Source organism: Phacochoerus africanus, chromosome 7 (assembly GCF_016906955.1).
Source record: "Phacochoerus africanus isolate WHEZ1 chromosome 7, ROS_Pafr_v1, whole genome shotgun sequence".
Classification (NCBI taxonomy): Eukaryota; Metazoa; Chordata; class Mammalia; order Artiodactyla; family Suidae; genus Phacochoerus; species Phacochoerus africanus.
The window spans coordinates 25,693,972-25,713,309 of NC_062550.1; the positions used below are offsets into that span (position 1 = coordinate 25,693,972).

The 19,338-nt window shown below is 45.7% G+C and overlaps 1 protein-coding gene across 6 annotated transcripts; it reads right to left on the bottom strand.

Annotated features, from left to right (window-relative positions):
• Positions 1-514: 514 nt before the first annotated feature.
• On the bottom strand, positions 515-13,018 carry NACA (nascent polypeptide associated complex subunit alpha). Of its 6 annotated transcripts, none has more exons than XM_047786962.1 (10): positions 12,911-13,018; positions 12,016-12,087; positions 8,074-8,613; positions 3,634-3,873; positions 2,308-2,393; positions 2,049-2,126; positions 1,695-1,841; positions 1,182-1,310; positions 828-950; positions 515-643 (listed from the first exon to the last, which is right to left on the bottom strand). In XM_047786962.1, exons 2-10 carry the CDS (start codon positions 12,083-12,085, stop codon positions 629-631), a joined length of 1,428 nt encoding a protein of 475 aa, XP_047642918.1. In that variant the 5' UTR covers positions 12,086-12,087; positions 12,911-13,018; the 3' UTR covers positions 515-628. The 6 variants fall into 6 exon arrangements, with proteins under 6 accessions (XP_047642918.1, XP_047642917.1, XP_047642915.1 ...); XM_047786961.1 differs by having other exon boundaries at positions 3,634-5,448; positions 5,545-8,613; XM_047786959.1 differs by having other exon boundaries at positions 3,634-8,613.
• Between the last annotated feature and the right edge of the window lie 6,320 nt (positions 13,019-19,338).

A 19,338-nucleotide genomic window follows, 5' to 3' on the forward strand; every position in this document is an offset into this window, starting at 1 on the left:
GATAATTATAAAATAAAGAAGAATCAAGATTTGCTAACAGTTAACATCTGAGAAAGAAATTGCAAATGAGAAACTTACAGTTAAGTTGTCCTAATACCTAGCCTAATACAATACCTTCTTACAAGAGATGAGAAGGCTGAGATTTTAAGATGGGAATCTCTTAAAACCTCACTAAACTTTTTCAACTGAAGCAGAGATCTCAAGAGTAATAAATAAGGGAGTTCCCATTGTAGTCCTGTGGGTTAGGAACCCACTTATATCCATGACGATGTGGGTTTGATCCCTGGCCTTGCTCAGTGATTTGAGGATCTGGCGTTGCTGTGGCTGTACTGCAGGCTGGCAGCTACAGCTCTGATTTGACCCCTAGGCTCAGGAGCTTCCATGTGCTGCAGGTGCAGCCCAAAAGAGAGAGAAGGAGAAAAAAAGAGTAATAAATAAAATAAATGAGTACCTCATATCTCTAGAGCTTTCATGTGTTTTTTGGGGGAGGGGAAGAGATTAAGCACCCATGGAATTCATCCAACAAGAAGCCATAACTTTATTAATGATAGAAACAGTACAAATTTCAAACCAAGCTGCAGTTATTACTCTTTTGAAACACCAAAAAAAGGGTCCTCTTTTCAGATGGTTACATTGTTAATTCCTGTAAGACAAAAGAGATCATCAGAGTTACAGGCAACCTCAGACAATTCAAGTCATTAAAAACCTGAGGAAACAACAGGCTTTGGAATGAGACTTCCTAACTGATATCAAACACAGAAAATAAGACACCCATATGTAATTGGTCAGGGCAGAGAGAGCCAAGGAATAAAGGTTTGGACACTTACCATAATAGCATTTACAATATCATTACTGTTGTTCTTCAGGGCTCGGACTGCCTTTGCTCTCGACACATTTGCTTGTGACATGACCAATTCTATGTCCTTAACTTCCACACCTGTTTCATCAACCTAAAAGTGAAGGGAAAAAAACACTATAAACTAAAGGTAACAACTTTGACAATGCTGAATCCTTAACTGCTAGGCTACCAGGGACTCCTGAATCTAGTTCTTAATATAAGTCTAAAGCCACTTAACTCAATGGAGTTCAAGAGCCTAAAACAAAAACATAAAATCTACCCATCAATACAACCATAATATTATCTGGAGAGCATTAAAAGTTCAAAAGATTTCTTTATATACCTCTTCCTCTTCACTCTCCTCTTGTACAGTTGGAGTCTGTGTGTTTTCTTGAATGTTTGAGACAGCTTCACCTTGAACTTTGAATTTCTCAGCAGCGGCTAACTGTGCTTGCTGAGATAAGTCCTCGATCTAGAGGGTAAAAAATATAGAGATTCATATGAGTAGAACAATCTGCAGTAAATGAAAGAAATCATTTGCATCTTTTCTAAACTCTCACCCACTTCACATTAACGTATTATTTAGCTTTAATTTGCTTGGCCTTAGTCAGATTATATTATCACTTTAGGCAAAGTAGCTTAGGTCTAAAGCAGTGGTTCTTCACTGGTGATTTTGTTCCCCAGAGTACATCTGTCAAATGTTTATAGATTTTGTTGGTTATTGCAACTGGATGTGATGCTGCTAAACAGCTATAACACATAGGACCACGCTCCCACACAATCTGACCCCAAGTGTCCATAGTGCTGAGGTTGAGAAACCTTGGTCTAGAGCAACTCCCAAGAAAACTTTCCATACCTTGGCTTCCCCAAAAACTATGTAGGTATCTGAAGCTGGGCTCTTGTAGACATCTGGTTTCGTGATGACAAAAAGGATATTCTTAGATTTCCGGATAGTAACTCTAGTAACCCCTGTAACCTGCCGAAGACCCAGTTTGGACATAGCCTAAAGAATAAAAAAGAACATCAGGTTTTCAACTGATGGAAGCAGCTTCAGGAAATAATGAACATAATACTACTATACTCTAAGCAAAGATTTTTTGTGAGCTAAGAAAAGCTTATTTGCAAACACAAGATGGATTTCCAGGACTCCTAGGTTTTCTGCCATAGTAACTTCTGTTACTTCAATCCTTGTTTATAACTTAACTCTTACCTTCCGGGCCTTCTTTTCACTCCGGCTCTGTTTTGCTTTACTGACTGGTTCTTCATCAATTTCAGCTGCTGCTGCCAGCTAAGAAGATCAAACAGCTGAGTAAACTGGAATGTAAGACCTGGATGGCACATCCCCATGCTGCTTTCCCTTTGTGAAGATTTACAGCTTCAAATACATAAGTCAGCTTCTCTGATTAACATGGGTTCTCCAATGCTTCCTTGATCCATGTATGTACACTAGTAAGTAAGAGGATACTCACTTGGGCTTGTTGTGTAGTTGCCTGTGTAGAATCCTGTTCTTCAAGCTCTGGTACTGATTCATCGCTGTCAGATTCTGTTCCAGACCCTAAGGTGACAAGTAATTTTTACTATTTTATAGTAGAAATTACAAGGAAGAGGCACCTCACCATGACCTGTCCAGACTAAAAGATCACTGGCTTATGCTAGATCTCACAAAAGTAAATGTAAACCAACTGGCTTGCCTGAAAGCCAGCTCATACAATGATATGACAACATTCATCTTAGTCATTAACCAGTGTGTACACATCCATTAAAGACCTAGCCCCCCAAATGAGAAGTAATTATTAGATGCAGCCAAGCAGCTGATATACTGTAACTGCTTCCTTTTCCTCAAGGTCATTATGTCTTAGCATTCGCAAACACCAGTAACTTACCCGACCCCAAATTCTACCCAATAGCCCAAACATCATAGAAAGGTTCTGGCAGACAAGGTGTCTCCAGATACACTGAAGTAAATAAAACAAACAAAGAAAAACACCCCAGTTAAAATCGCACTATAGAGGCACTGTAGAGGGGGACGGTTGAGGGAGGGAGGGAGGACTTTCCCCTCATCCTTTAAACTGGGTTGGGAGAGGCCAAAAGCAGTTGTGTACACACATTTAGTCCTATTTTCAAACCACTCACCCTAGCAGTTTGATCTAATCAACATAGCTTGAAGATTCTCAGTGATGCTGATCTATAGCTCTAACAGTCACCTCTACTAGATACTGTCCCTGTGACCTCTTCCATTTCTTCTAAACCTAATTCACATATTTTAAGTTCCCCTCAAATGAAAGGCCAAGCATCAATAGACTACTGAGGGAAAAAGCACACACCTGCACCATTTTCAGGCTAGGAAAAATAGGTCTTTTAGGAAAAAGGAGTCCCTGGGCTCTGGTTACTACTAAGAAGTGAAAAAAATTTCAAATAGTTCCAGATTTCCCAATATTTTAGCAAATCCCAGGTCCAGGGACAAGGTTAGTGATGTGGTAAGAGATTAGAGCAAATTATAAAGGTCTAGAAGGTCTTGGTTTTCAATGTCAGATCTGTTAGGTAAAAACATGGCAGACCCAAGGTTAGTCTGGACCACTAACCAATGCATCAATTGGCTGTCTGAGGTGATGAAAACCAAGATTCTGCTTCACATTCCTAGAGCTTTTGCATTTAAATTTATCATTCTATGTTCTATGTCCAAACACAAGCAGATATACTGGAGAAAGCGGCGCATCCTATGGTTAGTATTGGTGGGTAGCCCCCAGGAGGGTTGTGGGCAACACACCATGCACACGGCAAACCAAGGCAAATACCCTTATTGTTCTTCAGAACAGGCTGCTTGGCAGAGGGGGTTGGGGCAGGGATCCCAGCAGGTTTGGGAGTGGGCATGTTGACGAGGACCGGCTGGAAAGGCACTCCCCCCAAGATTGGTTCCGGGGGGATCAGAGGCGGCAGCTCATCCTCATCAGCGGGGGCTGAGGGCTTACAGGGTGATTCCAGCACCAGCCCAGGTGAGGACATCGGAAATTGCTGTTTAGGAAGCAGAGGGGGAGCTGGGGAGGGAGCAAGAGGCGGAGATACTGATGGGATAGGTGCTGGAGAGTCAGATGCTGATCCAGCTTTAGGAAGGACCTTCTCGGAGAAGGCAGTTGTTGCTGAAGGGGTCAATGTTGCAGATTCAGAAGGAAGAGCCATGGGGCCCCTTGGGGAATGGAAAGAATCTTTGCCTTTTAAGGGAGAAATAGGAAGGGCTTTTGTAGTCTTTGGAGAGGAACCTTTCTGAGTAGAGGCTGTCAGTAGAGGAGCTGGAGCCACTGCAGAAAGGGGTCCTTTAGTGCCATTCTGAGCTGAGGGATCTGGGCCCATAGGTGAAATAGCAGAACTCTTCTTGGCTGGTGGACCTTTCTGAACGGGAGCTGTGGTGACTGGTGTACCTTCTGGAGCCGGGGCATCAAGTGCTGGTTTGAGAGTTGTTAGGCCTTTCTTTACTGGGAGCTCTTTAGATGCCTGAGGAGCAGTGGACCCCAAGGGACATGTGACTGAAACTGGGGAAGTAGGGGCCTCTTTGGGGGAGGGAGGAGTCACAGCTGGGGGAATGGGAGCCCCCTTGGAGGATGAAGTGGCTGGGCCCCTTTTGGGGGATGGGGTAGCGGGGGCTCCTTTGGGGGTTGGGCTTGCTGAGGCGCTCTTGGGGGAGGGAGGAGCCACAGCTGAGGGAATGGGGGTCTCTTTGGGGGAAAGAAATGTTGAAGCTGTTTTGGGGGAGGGAAGGGCCACAGATAGGGGAATAAGGTCTCCTTTGGGAGATGGGATAGCTGGGGCTCTTTTGGGAGATGGAGTTGCTGGGCCCCCTTTTGGAGAGGAAGGAGCCACATCTGGGGGAGTGGAGGCTCCTTTGAGTGGAGTTGCTGGGGCCTCTCTGGGTGAGGGAGGAGCCACAGCCAGGGGAGTGGAGGCTCCTTTGAGTGGAGTTGCTGGGGCCTCTTTGGGTGACGGAGGAGCCACAGCCAGGGGAGTGGAGTCTCTTTTAGGAGGGCGCGTAGCTGAAGCTTTTTTGGGAGATGGAGTTGCTGGGCCCCCTTTTGGAGAGGGAGGAGCCACATCTGGGGGAGTGGAGGCTCCTCTGAGTGGAGTTGCTGGGGCCTCTTTGGGAGAGGGAGGAGCCACACCCGGGGCAGTGGGGTCTTTTTTAGGAGGTGGGGTAGCTGGAGTTTTTTTAGGAGATGGAGTCACTGGGGCCCCTTTTGGAGGAGAAGCCATAGTTGGAGGAGTGGGGTCTCTTTTAGGTGGGGGAGGTGAAGCTTTTTTGGGAGATGGAGTTGCTGGGCCCCCTTTTGGAGAGGGAGGAGCCACAGCCAGGGGAGTGGGGTCTCTTTTAGGAGGGGGGATAGCTGGAGCTTTTTTGGGAGATGGAGTTGCTGGGCCCCCTTTTGGAGAGGGAGGAGCCACATCTGGGGGAGTGGAAGCTCCTTTGAGTGGAGTTGCTGGGACTGCTTTGGGTGAGGGAGGAGCCACAGCTGGAGGAGTGGGGTCTCTTTTAGGAGGTGGGGTAGCTGGAGCTTTTTTGGGAGATTGAGTTGCTGGGCCCCCTTTTGGAGAGGGAGGAACCACTGCTGGAGGAGTGGGATCTCTTTTAGGAGGTGGGGAAGCTGGAGCTTTTTTGGGAGATTGAGTTGCTGGGCCCCCTTTTGGAGAGGGAGGAACCACTGCTGGAGGAGTGGGATCTCTTTTAGGAGGTGGGGAAGCTGGAGCCACTGGGCCCCCTCTTGCAGAGGAAGGAGCCATAGCTGGGGGAGTGGGGCCCCCTTTGGGGGAAAGATGAGCCACAGCCGGGGCAGTGGGATCTTGTTTAGGAGGTGGGGTAGCTGGAGCTTTTTTGGGAGATGGAGTCACTGGGCCCCCTTTTGGAGAGGGAGGAGCCACAGCTGGGGGAGTAGGGTCTCTTTTGGGAGATGGAGTTGCTGGGTCCCCTTTGGGAGATGGGGTAGCTGAGGCTCTTTTGGGAGATGGAGTTGCTGGGCTCCCTTTGGGGGAAGTAGTGGCTCCTTTAGGAGGTGGGGCAGCTGTGGCTCCTTTGGGGGAGGAAGGAGTCATAGCTGGAGGAGCAGGGGTGTCTTGGGGTGGGCTTGTTGGCCCACCTTTGGGAGAGGGAGGAGCCACAGCTGAAGGAGTGGGGGCCTTTTTGGGAGATGGAGTTGCTGGGCTTCCTTTGGGGGAGGAAGGAGACATACCTGGAGGAGTGGGGATCTCTTTAGGAGATGGGGTTGCCAGCTCCCCTCTAGGGGAAGGAGGAGCCACATGTGGGGAATTGGGAGTGTCTTTGGGGGATGGGTTATCTGGGGCTCCTTTTGAAGATGGAGGAGTAGGGGTATGCTTCTTGGCTAATGATCCTTCAGGGACAGGAAAGGGAAGATTGGCTTCTGGAAGAGAGGAAGCCTCAACTGGAGAAATAGGGAACGATAGATTTCCAGCAGCATTATCAGGGATAGCAGGTACACTTTTAGAAACAGAAGGAGTAACACTTAGGGTAGAAGCAGCTGAACCCTTCTTGGTTGGAGGTCTTTTAGTTTGAGGAGACACACTAGTCCCTGAAGGAGATGGAGAGTCAGCTAGGTAAGTTCCTTTGGAAGACACAGTAACAGAAGTACTAGAGTCCTCAGCTGGGTACCCTTCAGGAGAGGAAGCCACAGGTGCCAACTGAGAAATACTATGAACTTTCTTTGTACCTTGAAGAGTACCAGCTGGAGGAAGAGGGAGAAAGGACTCAGACTTGGGAATTTCAGGGACCTGTGCCATAGTATCTGGAGAAGCAGAAACACTATGGGGAGATAAAGTCACAGGGCAACTTTCAGAGGTTGGAGGGATCAATGGTAAAGTATTAAGAGTGGAAGTACCCTGCTTGGGTGGGTGGCTTTTAAGAGCTAAAGAGACAACCCCTTCTAGAAAAGCGCTGGCCGTAGGTGGAGGAGTGGAGGTAACATGGACAGTTGTAGGGGCCATCTCCTCAGAGGCAGTACCTTCCAAAGGAAATGTAGCTACAGCTGGGGTAGTGAGCGAACTTTTGAGAAGCAGACTAGTTGGGTCTGGGCTTGAATAAGAATCTGTCTTGATTATAGAGGTTGGGGAGTTAACACCCAGAGAGGAGGGAGCAGTACTGGCTGTCTTAACTACTGGGAGAGGCTCTACAAAGCTTTTCTTTTCTAAAGTGGCTTCAGGAGAAAGAGCTATCTCCAGAGAAGATGATGTATTCTGCAAAGAGGGGAGATTTTTAGGAGCTGTCAGAGCTGGTGAAATGGGGACACTTTTTGGGTGCTCAGGGGCTGACATAGGTGGAGAGACTGGTATCCCTAGAGTGGTGGTTACTTGAAGAGTAGGAAGCTCTTTGGGAGCCACAGGCGCCATAATCAAGGCAGTTTGGGAACCTGAGTCCTTACTGCTTATGAGATCTGATGAAACTGGAGAGACATAAGCTACCTCAAAGGTAATGGGTGTTGTAGAAATTGCAGAGGGGTTAGTCATTACAGGTGGGGTGTTTCCAACAGAAGAAACAGGAGCTTCTTTCAAGCCTGTACTCCCTGAAGAAGCAGCAGGAGTCTGGGCCAGCAAAGGCTGCTGAGTAGCACCAGAAGCTTTGAGAATGACAGAAGCTGAAGGAGACAATGAAGAGGCAGCCACATGTGAGGAGTCAGAAGGACTACAGGAGGCTAGGTCACTGATAGAGGAGCCTTTGTCAACAGACAGAGCCAGAGGGGAAGCTGGGGCCTCCACTGGAAAAGTAGCCATAGCAGCAGGAACCACCTCATTTCTGGAATGAAGGGGAGGAATTACAGATCTCTGAGAAGGGTAAGAAGCACCTGTAGAAAAATGATCCACAGAAACAATATCCTCAGTAGGATCTGACAGAATATTAGGGTCTGTTTGACCTAAAGCTTGGACATGAGAAACAAGAGAACTCTGACATAAAGGTGCAAGATGAGAGCCCAGAGAAGTGAGGAAAACTGGGGGGACATCAGGAACCATAGGAATAGACTGAGTTGAAAGAGGTAAGGCAGCAGGTGGACTACGGGGTCCCTTTAGGCTGAGGCTTAGAGGGTTTTCTGGAGAAGTGAGAGCTGAGGAAATAGGGATGCCTGTAACCTGAGGGGACGGGATGGCTATGGGAGTGGAAGGTGGTGTCTGAGGACATGAAACCATTCCAGACTGAACAGAGGCCAAAGGAGTTACAAGATGGGAAGGACTGGCACTGACTATACCTGGAGGGCTGGGGGTTCCTTTTGGATTAGGGACTTCTTGAGAGGGAGCTTGAATAACAGAGGTCTTTAGTTCCGAGGAAGCAACTGCAGCCGATAGAGACGTCACTGATCCTGACTCGGCCACAGGAACTGAAGGAGGTGAACTAAAAGTTTTAGGTAAATGGCCAGAGCTCTTCTGAATTGAGTGGGGAGCCAAGGCCACCAGAGCCAAGGGAGTGGAAGACAAATGAACACCTTTCAGAGTTGGATTTATCATGGGAGAGGCCAGAGCTAAGGCAGCTGGGGAGATGGGCGGCCCTATTAAGTTTGGAAGGAAAACAGGGGTGTCAGTGGAGGGAGAGGCTGTCCCAGTGGACAACTGGGGAAAAGGACCTTCAAAAGGGGTTGAGGCAATAGTGGAGGAAGAAAGGCATGGGGAAGGCTGGTTAGGGGTTGCCAGAGGACATTGTTGGGGGGCCAAGGAGCAAGGAGAGGTAGGGGTAGGTTTAGGCTGCCCTAAAGCAGCAGTGACACTTAAGGCTGAAGACACAGGAAGCACAGCTGGAGTTAAAAAAAAAAAAAAAAAAAAGGATAAAGAAGGAAAGGGAAGGAAAAAAAACAAAGGTGAGTTATACAGCCCAACTTGGTACAACCTGCCTCACAGGAAACACTGGAATTTTTAATGAGAATGAAAGTCACCACTCAGGATTAGACAAACAGTAACCTTCCCCAAACATACTTCAGTGGTCAAGTAAGAACATATTCCTCTCCTCTCCCACATTTCCCAAGTTCTTAGGACTATTTTAGGGTGAAGAAAACAGTTTAAGAGCAGCCAATTAGTCTCTAAACGGGGAGCAAAGGCCCAGAAGTGAGTTGGGAACAGCGTGCTTTCTAACCATTTCCCAGTCGTGCCCTCCCCTTCCCTTTTCAAATGAACCCTAAGTCTCTCTCATAGGCCACAGAATCACTGGAACACTTCTACCCTGTCCACCCAAGGAGCATGCACTATCTGAAACAAACACTGGAATCTGGAACAGGGGAGGTAGTAGGTGGTGATAACAATGCAGAATCAAAGCTGAATGAGAAAAAACAGGTCTTTTCATGCTCAGGCTTCTACTAGGTTAGAAAAAACCTGACTCTTAGAATTTAATACTAAGTATTAAGTACTAAGTCACTTAGCCTTCCTATATACCTCATTTTACTCATCCAAAACAAACAAAAAACAACCACAAATGGGTGGACTATAGTCTCTACAGACCTTCCTAGGTAATGTTAGCTCTTCAGACACCAATCTAAGATGAATCAGACTGAAAGGGAGAGAGCTCAGTCACAAGCGCTGGAACTGTATTTTGAAACTCCAACCCAACTTGTTAAACCAGTCAGTGGTTCTATTTTGAAAGTAGGGAATTGGAGTGGAGAGAATACATTGGATCCACACCCCTTAATCTGGATAATTATGTCATTCTGCCAAAATAGACCAGTATTTGGCACTAGAGTAAAGCTAAGTAAAAGACTTTCTGAATGATGAAAAAACATCATGCTTACTAATCAGGAGATAACATTAAGGATTAGATCACCCCTTGCTGTACAGTGGGAAAAGAAAAAAAAAAAAAAAAAAAAAAGAAAAGCTGGGGGGAAAATAAACATCAACAACAACAACAACAAAAAAAAAACCAAAAAAAGGATTAGATCAACAAATGCTCAACACCTAAAAGGGAGTATTAAAAAATAAAAGCCTATAGCACTCAAATTCACAATTTATTCAACCTAGAGGACCCCACTACAGAAAAGACAGGTGGTTCAATCAGTTTTTCCTGGGGAGTTGCTAGGTCAAAGTCTTACAGTGCAAATGCTCTTAAACCCCCTTTTTTAAAAAAAGAGCCGCACCCAGGGCATATGGAAGTTCCCAGGCTCAAATGGGAGCTACAGCTGCCAGCCTACACCACAGCCACAGCCACTTGGAATCCGAGCTGCATCTGTGACCTACACCACAGCTTCTGGCAATGTTGGATCCCTGATCCACTAAGGGAGGCCAGGGATGGAACCCACGTCCTCATGGATACTAGTAGGGTTTGTTTCTGCTGCACCACAATGGGAACTCCTGCTCTCAAACATATTAATCACAATTTGAAACTTAGAATGTTTTCCTCTAAACGGACATCAAATGTGATAAGGCCCAAATTACTTGCTTTAGACACCATAACCAAGCAATTCCCTGAGCCAGTTTCCTCATTCTGTAATTAATTATTTAATTATAGTTATATGTTTTTAATTTTAATTTTTTAAAAGGGTCACACCTTTGGGTTTCGACCCAGGGCTAGGGGTTGAATCCGAGCTGTAGCTGCCAGCCTACGCCATAGCCATGCCAGATCCCAGCCACATTTGAGACCTATACCACAGCTTGCAGCAACACCACAACCTTAACCCACTGATCGAGGCCATATCCTCATGGATACTAGTCAGGTTCTCAACGCACTGAGCTACAACAGGAACTCCAAATAGCATTATGTTTCGAAGCTTGAAACCAAATTATTCTTTTTTTTTTTTTTTCAGTCTTTTGACTTTTTAGGGCCCCACCCTCGGCATGTGGAGGTTCCCAGGCTAGGGGTCATATCAGAGCTGCAGCCACTGACCTACACCACAGTAAAGCGAGATATGAGCCGTGTCTGCAACCTACACCACAGCTCACGGCAACGTCAACTCCTTAACCCACTGAAGGAGGCCAGGAATCGAACCTGTGTCCTCATAATTGCTAGTTGGGTTTGTTAACCACTGAGCCACAAGACAGGAACTCCAAAACCAGATTATTCTAAGTTCATCTGAACTTCACTCTCCACATTTGTAAAATCAACTTCTTCAATGAGGTTCTTTAAAGTTTTGTTTGGCGCTGAAATCATAGGACTTTTAGAGACCAGTCCTTTATTTTTACCTTCCTTAAGTCCCTTGTAGTTCAAGACTTCATATGGCTCATTTCCTAGCTCGGAGGGCCCCTCCTATTTCTTTTCTAGCAGCTGTATTAATCCCTTCAGCTGCTAAAATCAGACAGGTGGGGAAAGAGAACCTTAATGCTTTCAACTATAAACAACTCTACTTTAATTCCAAAAGGCGACAGAAATTGCTCTTAAGTGACAGGTGGAATTTTGGAAAAAAAAAAAAAAGAAAAAAAAGAAAAAGAAAAAGAAATTACCATGGGGGGGGGGGCGGGTGGTGAGGATGAAGTCACAGCCTGAATATTCCTTTCAGTTAATTTTGCATAACTGTCTCAGCAAGAAGACTATTATAAAACAATTTTTTTCCACTACCCCGCTTAAGGTTTATAGAGAAGTATTTTAATCAGAACTAAAAACTTGCCTTTACACTATGTTCTATATCCATTAATTCCAAAGTCAAAAGGCTCTATCCCAATCCTGGGTTCCAGACAAGCTGTTCCAGCACACTAGAAACATCTCAGCACCAATCCATAAAACAAGATAACCAATCTTGGAGGGCCCTGGATCCCAGTAGGACACATTTACCACCAGCACACATCTCATCCAAACATGTGATGATGGCACAATGCCAAGCACTGCCATCTAAAACCTTGATGCAACTTGGTGGCTGGAACTTCACAAAAGCTCAAGTCTCCTTGGCCTGCCAGTGGGTCACCTAGTTCCAATAAGTAAGGATCACTGAGCCTCTTCCCTGCTCCGTTTTCCTATGTGGGGGGAGGGTTCCATAGCACAACCCCCTTTGAGGTAGGTGCCAAAATATACAAAGCAGGCCAGGGAGCTTTTAATACTCTTGAATCTCAAATATACTTTATTCCACTCCCTAAGGAAGTCCCTTCAAGACATTCACTATCAGGTGCTCCCCGTCTTTAATAGAGTTAACACTAAAAGACTGAAGTGTATTGTCTTCGTCATGCTACCACCAAATGGTTTTAGGGTCAATCTTAATTAACAACAAGGATCTAGGGGAACCTACCTGTCTCAGCCTGGGGCTGTGGCAACTCCTGCTCTGTAGCAGGAACGGTTTCTGTGGCTTCACCGGGCATTTCTGAAGGAAGGGAATAAAAAGGAGGCCTGAATTGACTCGGATCCGTTCTGCTGCCCAACCCAATCAAATACTCTTTAAAATTTTGCGTTAAGACGGGTGTTCGGGAGAACCCTCCCCACACTGGTGAGAAATACTACGTAATCCTCAGATTTCTGATCAAGAGAGTCACCTTCTATTATCGCTTTTTCACTCCCACAAAGTAGATTTCTCAGTACCCAGGAATTTGTTTCATTCAACACTCCAAATCCTACAGAGCAGCAATCACCGCTGCATTCTCAACCCGAGGGAGAGGATCCCCGTCAGGCTCCCTAGCATGGGAGACGGAAGACGCTATACTGAACCACCTCTCCCTCCTCACCCCCTCTCCTGGGTCACGACCTCCAGGACTCCCGTCTGCCCGACTTTCGGGAACCAGGAGAGGAAAGGTGACCTCAGTCCCAATATTCACTTGTCACACTAAAGAAGGGTGTGTGTGTGTTGGGGGGGGGAATGTTCCAACGCTATGACCCCTCAACCTCCTCTGGGTCCTCGTAAAGCCGTTTCCAACAGCAGATGCACCCCACTTCCATCCCCACAGCCGCAATGGCTCCTATTTACCCAGCCCTGGACTCCCGGCTCACGGCCTTTCTGCCCTACTGCCAGGATATAAACAGCAGACCCCATTTTGTCCGGGGGCCCCAAGGCCACACTGCCCAGGGCTGAGTAGGAACCCGGTGGCCCCATAAAACCTCCAGTTCGCCTTAGCTGATAGTCCTCGGGACGGCTCAGCCAGCAAGAAAGGCGGATGGCTGCGGATAAAAGTAGTGGCGAAGACAGCACTTACTGTGCGGGGAACGCGGAACCAAGATGGCGGCAGAAAGAGAGCGAGCGAGAGCGTGACCCACGCCTGTTGCAGAAGGAAGCCTGGCGGAGGGGGCGGGGCCAGGATCCGATTCCGGGTCAGGAGCTGCCTGTAGTCACTTCCTACCAGTGAGCCATCCGGCTGTTCCCGGGGAAGGGTGTTGACAAGGTCTAAATAAGGGTAAGAATTCAGAACGCGACGCGCTGGCCTGGCAGGAACTCTGCTCCAAGCCGTGTAGTCCTTAGATAGCCGACACCTTCCTGTCCCCCAGGTCGAGGGATTTTTGATACGCGAAGGGCAACTGTGTGAGAAACAACCTTTGCTTTCCTGTTGGCAATATAGCCACTGCGGTGTTACTACTGACTTACTTTTCTCAGGAAGGACTGTAGGAAAACGTGAGGTATTAAATCATATTCCAATGCCACAGAGATTGTTCACACCACTGGAAGGTAGCTGAGACTTAGGTTAACCCTCGATTGTCTTATTTTTGGAATATATAATTTAGACAAATTATCAAGGCATAAATTCCCCTCAGAAAAAACGAGCATAGGCACGCATACAATTCTTTTTGCCTCTATTTTGGACACTTTATCTTGAAACACATCTGTTCTAGAGGCTCAGGACCCCACACTTTACAAAGTAAGTTTTTTTTTTTTTTGGTCTTTTTAGAGCCACACCCACAGCATATGGAGGTTCCCAGGCTAGGGGTCTAATCAGAGCTGTAGCTGCTGGCCTACACCGCGGCCACAACACCAGATCAGAGCCGCATCTGCGACCTACACCACAGCTCATGGCAACGCCGGATCCTTAACCCACTGAGGGAGGCCAGGGATTGAACCCGCAACCTCAAGGTTCCAAGTTGGATTCGTTTTCGCTGTGCCACCACGGGAACTCCCCAAAGTAGGAGTTTTTGTTTTTTTTTTTTTTTGGTCTTTTTGCCATTTCTTGGGCCGCTCCTGCGGCATATGGAGGTTCCCAGGCTAGGGGTCGAATCGGAGCTGTAGCTGCCAGCCTACACCAGAGCCACAGCAACGCGGGATCCGAGCCGAGTCTGCGACCTACACCACAGCTCACGGCAACGCTGGATCTTTAACCCACTGAGCGAGGCCAGGGATCGAACCCTCAACCTCATGGTTCCTAGTCGGATTCGTTAACCACTGCACCACGAGGGGAACTCCAAAAGTAGGAGTTTTGAAAGGTAGATTGTAACAAGTGTTTTGTAAATGAAAAGGCTAGGGCATTGATTCCAATATCCTTTCTCCAAAAGGACGCAACAAATATATTACTAAATCAGCCAATGCTATTTGAGCTACTGGCTTTAAGACAATTTTGGCTGCCTTTCAAGATAAGCAGAGCATTTAAATGTACTGAAAACTACTTTAAATTTTCTGGTATTTTGCCATAATAAACTGAGGCTTAGGGTTAATGAATTAGGATTAAATGAGAAAGAGGAGTTTATCAGGAATGAAAAATTCTGACATTTTCTTCAAATAGGAGAAGCGATGTTGTGGATATGAATATGAATTTTATTTTTATTACAGCATAGTTGATTTGCAGCGTTGTGTCAATTTCTGCTGTATAGCATAGTGACCCAGTCATACATATATACACATTCTTACTATACTGTCTTCTCATACTATCTTCCATCATGTTGGACATAGTTCCCTAGGCTGTACAGTAGTACCCCATTGCTTATCCATTCTGAACGTAATGAACATGGATTTTGAAGTCAGACTCCTTTGAATCTTGGCTTGATTACCTAATGGTGACCTTGGGCAATTAACATATTTATCTCAGTTTCCTTATCTATAAAATGGGGATAATAGTAGCTACTTGAAGATTAATTACATTACTTAAAAAAGGAAGATTAATTACATTACTTAAAAAATGTTTATTGTTACTATTAAAATTGTTGATAGAAATTCTACCAAAGTAAATAGCAACCCAGGAGATTTGTCAATGCAGTCAGTCAGTCCATGTACCTTCAGAAGAAAGGGCCAGGTCCTTTAGACAAATAAAGCTACATTTTGACCATTTCTCTTTGCCAGCAAGTCCACTGACTTTTCTAACTCTGCCAATGATTAGCTAAGGAAGAATGTATTTTCTTTCTTTGGGTTTCTTTGTAAACTAGGCAAGTTTGGACATGGAAATCAGTTCTGTGCCCTTTATCTACAATTCTTATATGGAGATGGCAAATCAGAGCTAGGGATGTCTTTAAGCATGCTTCTGCTATCTTTAAGAAATAAATTCTTTTTTTTGTCTTTTTAGGTCTCACCCATGGCATATGGAGGTTCCCAAGCTAGGGAACTCCAAGAACCAAATTCTTTTATACAAGCACAATATAGTCTATAATTTATTTTATGGGCTAGGATACCAGTTTTTATCAAGGGCTCATTAAAATGTTAAAAATTTTAATTTTTCTGTAGTTCCCATCATGGCTCAGAGGTTAACGAACCCAACTAGCATCCATGAGGACACGGGTTCGATCCCTGGCCTTGCTAGTGGGTTAAGGATCCAGCGTTGCTGTGAACCGTGGTGTAGGTCGCAGACGCGGCTCGGACCTGGTGTGGCATAGGCCAGTGGCTACAGCTCCAATTAGACCCCTAGCCTGGGAACCTCCATATGCTACAGGTGCAGCCCTAAAAATACCAAAACAAACAAAAATTTAATTTTGGTCATGCCCGAGGCATGTGGAAGTTCCCAGGTCAGGGAACTGAACCTGTGCCACAGCAGTGACAATGCTGGATCCTTAACTTACTGAGCCACCAGGGAACTCCTAATTTTTTTGGCTGTACTGCCAGCATATAGAAGTTCCTGGGTGGCATTCCCATTGTGGCTCAGTGGTTAACGAATCTGACTAGGAACCATGAGGTTGAGGGTTCAATCCCTGGCCTTGCTCAGTGGGTTAAGGATCCAGTGTTGCTGTGAGCTGTGGTGTAGGTTGCAGATGTGGCTCGGATCCCGTGTTGCTGTGGCTCTGGCACAGGCCGGCAGCTACAGCTCTGATTTGACCCCTAGCCTGGGAACTTCCATATGCCGCAGGAGCGGCCCTAGAAAAGGCAAAAAGAAAAAAAAAAGAAAGAAAGTTCCTGGGCCAGAGACTGAATCCGAGCTGCAGCTGTGACCTATTCAACAGCTGTGGCAATACTGGATCCATAACTCAGTGCATTGGGCAGGGGATTGAACTTCATCTCTGGCAATGGAGAGAACACCAGGTCCTTACCCTGCTGTGCCATAGTGAGTACTCCCTAAAATATTTTAATGCTGGACATATCAGAAGCCCTAAACATCTTTTGCCAAAAGCTTAATACTAGTCTTTCTGCTTTCTATCTGGGTACTTTATCTTTTTGTTTTTTTTTAAGGGCTGCACATGTAGCCTAGGGAAGTTCCCAGGCTAAGGGTGGAATTAGAGCTGTAGCTGCTGGCCTATACCACAGCCACAGCAACACCAGATCCAAGCTGCATCTGCGACCTACAACACAGCTCACAGCAATGGTGGATCCTTAACCCTCTGAGTTAAGGATAATGCATTATCACTGCAGTGATAATGCTGGATCCTTAACTGCTAGGCCACCAGGGAACTCTTCAGCCTTCTTGATCAACATGGCTGGTAGGTAGTAAGCAATCAATAGATAAGTGAATAGAAAATAGATAAATGGGAGTTACCGTTGTGGCTCAGCAGAAACGAATCTGACTAGCATCCATGAGAATGCAGGTTCCATCCCTGGCCTTGCTCAGTGGGTTAAGGACCTGGCATTGCCATGAACTGTGGTATAGGTCAAAGACATGGCTCAGACCCTGCATTGCTGTGGCTGTGGCCAGCAGCTGCAGCTCCGATTCCACCCCTAGCCTGGGAACCTCCATATGCCACGGGTGCGGCCCTAAAAAGACAAAAACAAAAAACAAAAGGAAATAGATAAGTGAATAGGAAATCAGAAAAGAAATATAGGCACTTCAGTGTGTTGACTGCATTACAGAATCTGTTTTACATAAACCAAAAGACAAAAGAAAAAAAAAAGACTGTGGCTATGGAGAAAACGTTATAGCAAATGCACAGGAAGAAAAACTTTCATAAATGATGGAAAGCACCAGTCTGATAGCTTGCTTCTGAGTGTTTCTCAAAGAAGGAGGAGTTCTCCTGTGGCACAGTGGTTTAAGGATATGGCTTGTCACTGCAGAAGCTCTGGTCACTGCTGTGGCGTGGGTTTGATCCCTGGACTGGGAACTTCCATATGCCATGGGTGTGGCCACACACACACACACACACCTAAGAACGATAGAATGCTGAGTTTCTGTCATGGCTCAGCGGAAAGTAATATGACTAGCATCCATGAGGATGCAGGTTCAATCCTGGCCTTGCTCAGTGGGTTAGGGATCTGGTGTTGACTTGAGCTGTGGTGTAGGTCGCAGACAAGGCCCAGATCTGGAGTTGCTGTGGTTGTAGGCCAGCAGCTACAGCTGATTCAACCCCTAACCTGGGAAACTCCATATGCTGCAGGTATGGCCCTAAAAAGACAAAAAAAAAAAAAAAAAAGAATGTAAACCACAAGATCAAACTATTTAGATTGTATGTAAAACCAGGCAAAAGAAATTGGTTCAGAATCTATCACACAAAATCAAATAAGAGAAGTTCCTGTTGTGGCTCAGTGGTTAAGAACCCCACTAGTATCCAAGAGGATTCGAGTTTGATCCTTGACCTCACTCAGTGGGTCCAGGATCTGGCGTTGCTGCAAGCTGCAGCATAGGTTGCAGATGTGACTCAGATCTGGAGTTGCTGTAGCTATAGTGTAGGCTGGCAGTTGTAGCTCCGATTCAACCCCAGCCCTGGAACTACCATATGCCACAGGTGTGGGCATGGAAAAAAAAAAAGCAAATATAGAAGAAATTAAACCTTTTAAAATTAAATTTTAGTGTCTGAAGCTACAGAAAGTCCAAGTGTTTTGACAATTACAAAAGATTTTATGCTGGTGACATTGGTAATTTTCTCTAAATTGCTTAGAAAATTGTTCTGAGGGAAGAAGTTAGGAGCTACAATTGCCAACTGTAAAAAAAAATACTCTACTAGTCCCTAATGTTGTAACCTAGTAACTCATATCTTTTTTTTTTTTGTCTTTTTAGGGCCATACCTGCAGCATATGGAGGTTCCCAGGCTAGGGATCAATTGGAACTGTAGCCGCTGGCACCACAGCCACGGCAACTCAGGATCTGAGTGGCATCTGCGACCTACACTACAGCTCAAGGCAGCGCCAGATCCTTAACCCACTGAGCAAGGGCAGGGATCGAACCTGCATCCTCATAGATACTAGTTGGGTTCATTAACCATTGAGCCATGATGGGAATTTTATAACTGCTTTTTTTTTTTTTTTTTGCTTTTTAGGGCTGTACCTGTGGTGGCCTAGGGAAGTTCCCAGGAAGGGGCCAAATGCTGCTGGCCTACACCACTGCCGCAGCCACATGGGATCCCAGCTGCATCTGCAACCTATACCGCAGCTCACGGCAATGCCAGATCCTTAACCCACTGAGTGAGGCCAGGGATTGAACCTGCATTCTCATGGATCCTATTGGGTTCATTAACCGCTGAGCCATGAAGGGAACTCTCTAGATGCTGATTTTAAAATGATTTTTATTAAAAACAAAAAAAAATTTTTTTTGGCTGCAGCTATGGTATATGCAAGTTCCCTGGCTAGGGGTTAAATCAGAGCTGCAGCTGCAGGCCTTACGCCACAGCCACAGCAACTTAGGATCTGAGCCACATCTGTGACCTACCTCACAGCTTAATCCACTGAGTGAAGCCAAGGATCGAACCTACATCCTCACATACACTATGTCAGGTTCTTAACCTGTGGAGCCACAGTGGGAACTCCTAAAGTGATTTTTAGAAGGCAGGCAGTGGGGTATGGCCTGACCAATAAAAATATCAGTAAGCAAAATCAGGAAGTGACTGAATATACAGTGCAGGTGTAATTAAGACTTTTTAAATTGACTTTTTAATTCTTAAATTTAAGACTTTTTTTTTTTACAGCCACATTTGGGGCATATGGAAGTTCCCAGGCCAGGGACTAAATCTAAGCTGCAGCTGTGACCTATGCCACAACTACAGCACACCTGGATCCTAACCCACTGTGCCACAGCAGGAACTCCCTTAAGTGTCTAAAACTTAAGGACAAAACTCTCATTCACCTAGAAATATGGAGGCTGTATTCTGTAAGCTGAGACTAAAGTCTTAGGTATATTACTGCTCGCTTACCTCTATATATGGCAACTGATAGAAATTGAAATCTTAGAATTATAATATTAAATTTTAAAAATTTATCTGCAGTCCCATGAACCTGGACACCCTCCTCTGGTAGCTTCAGGAATCTTTTCAACATAATTATCAAAAAAAGGAAATTTTGCTTTGAACGTTAAGA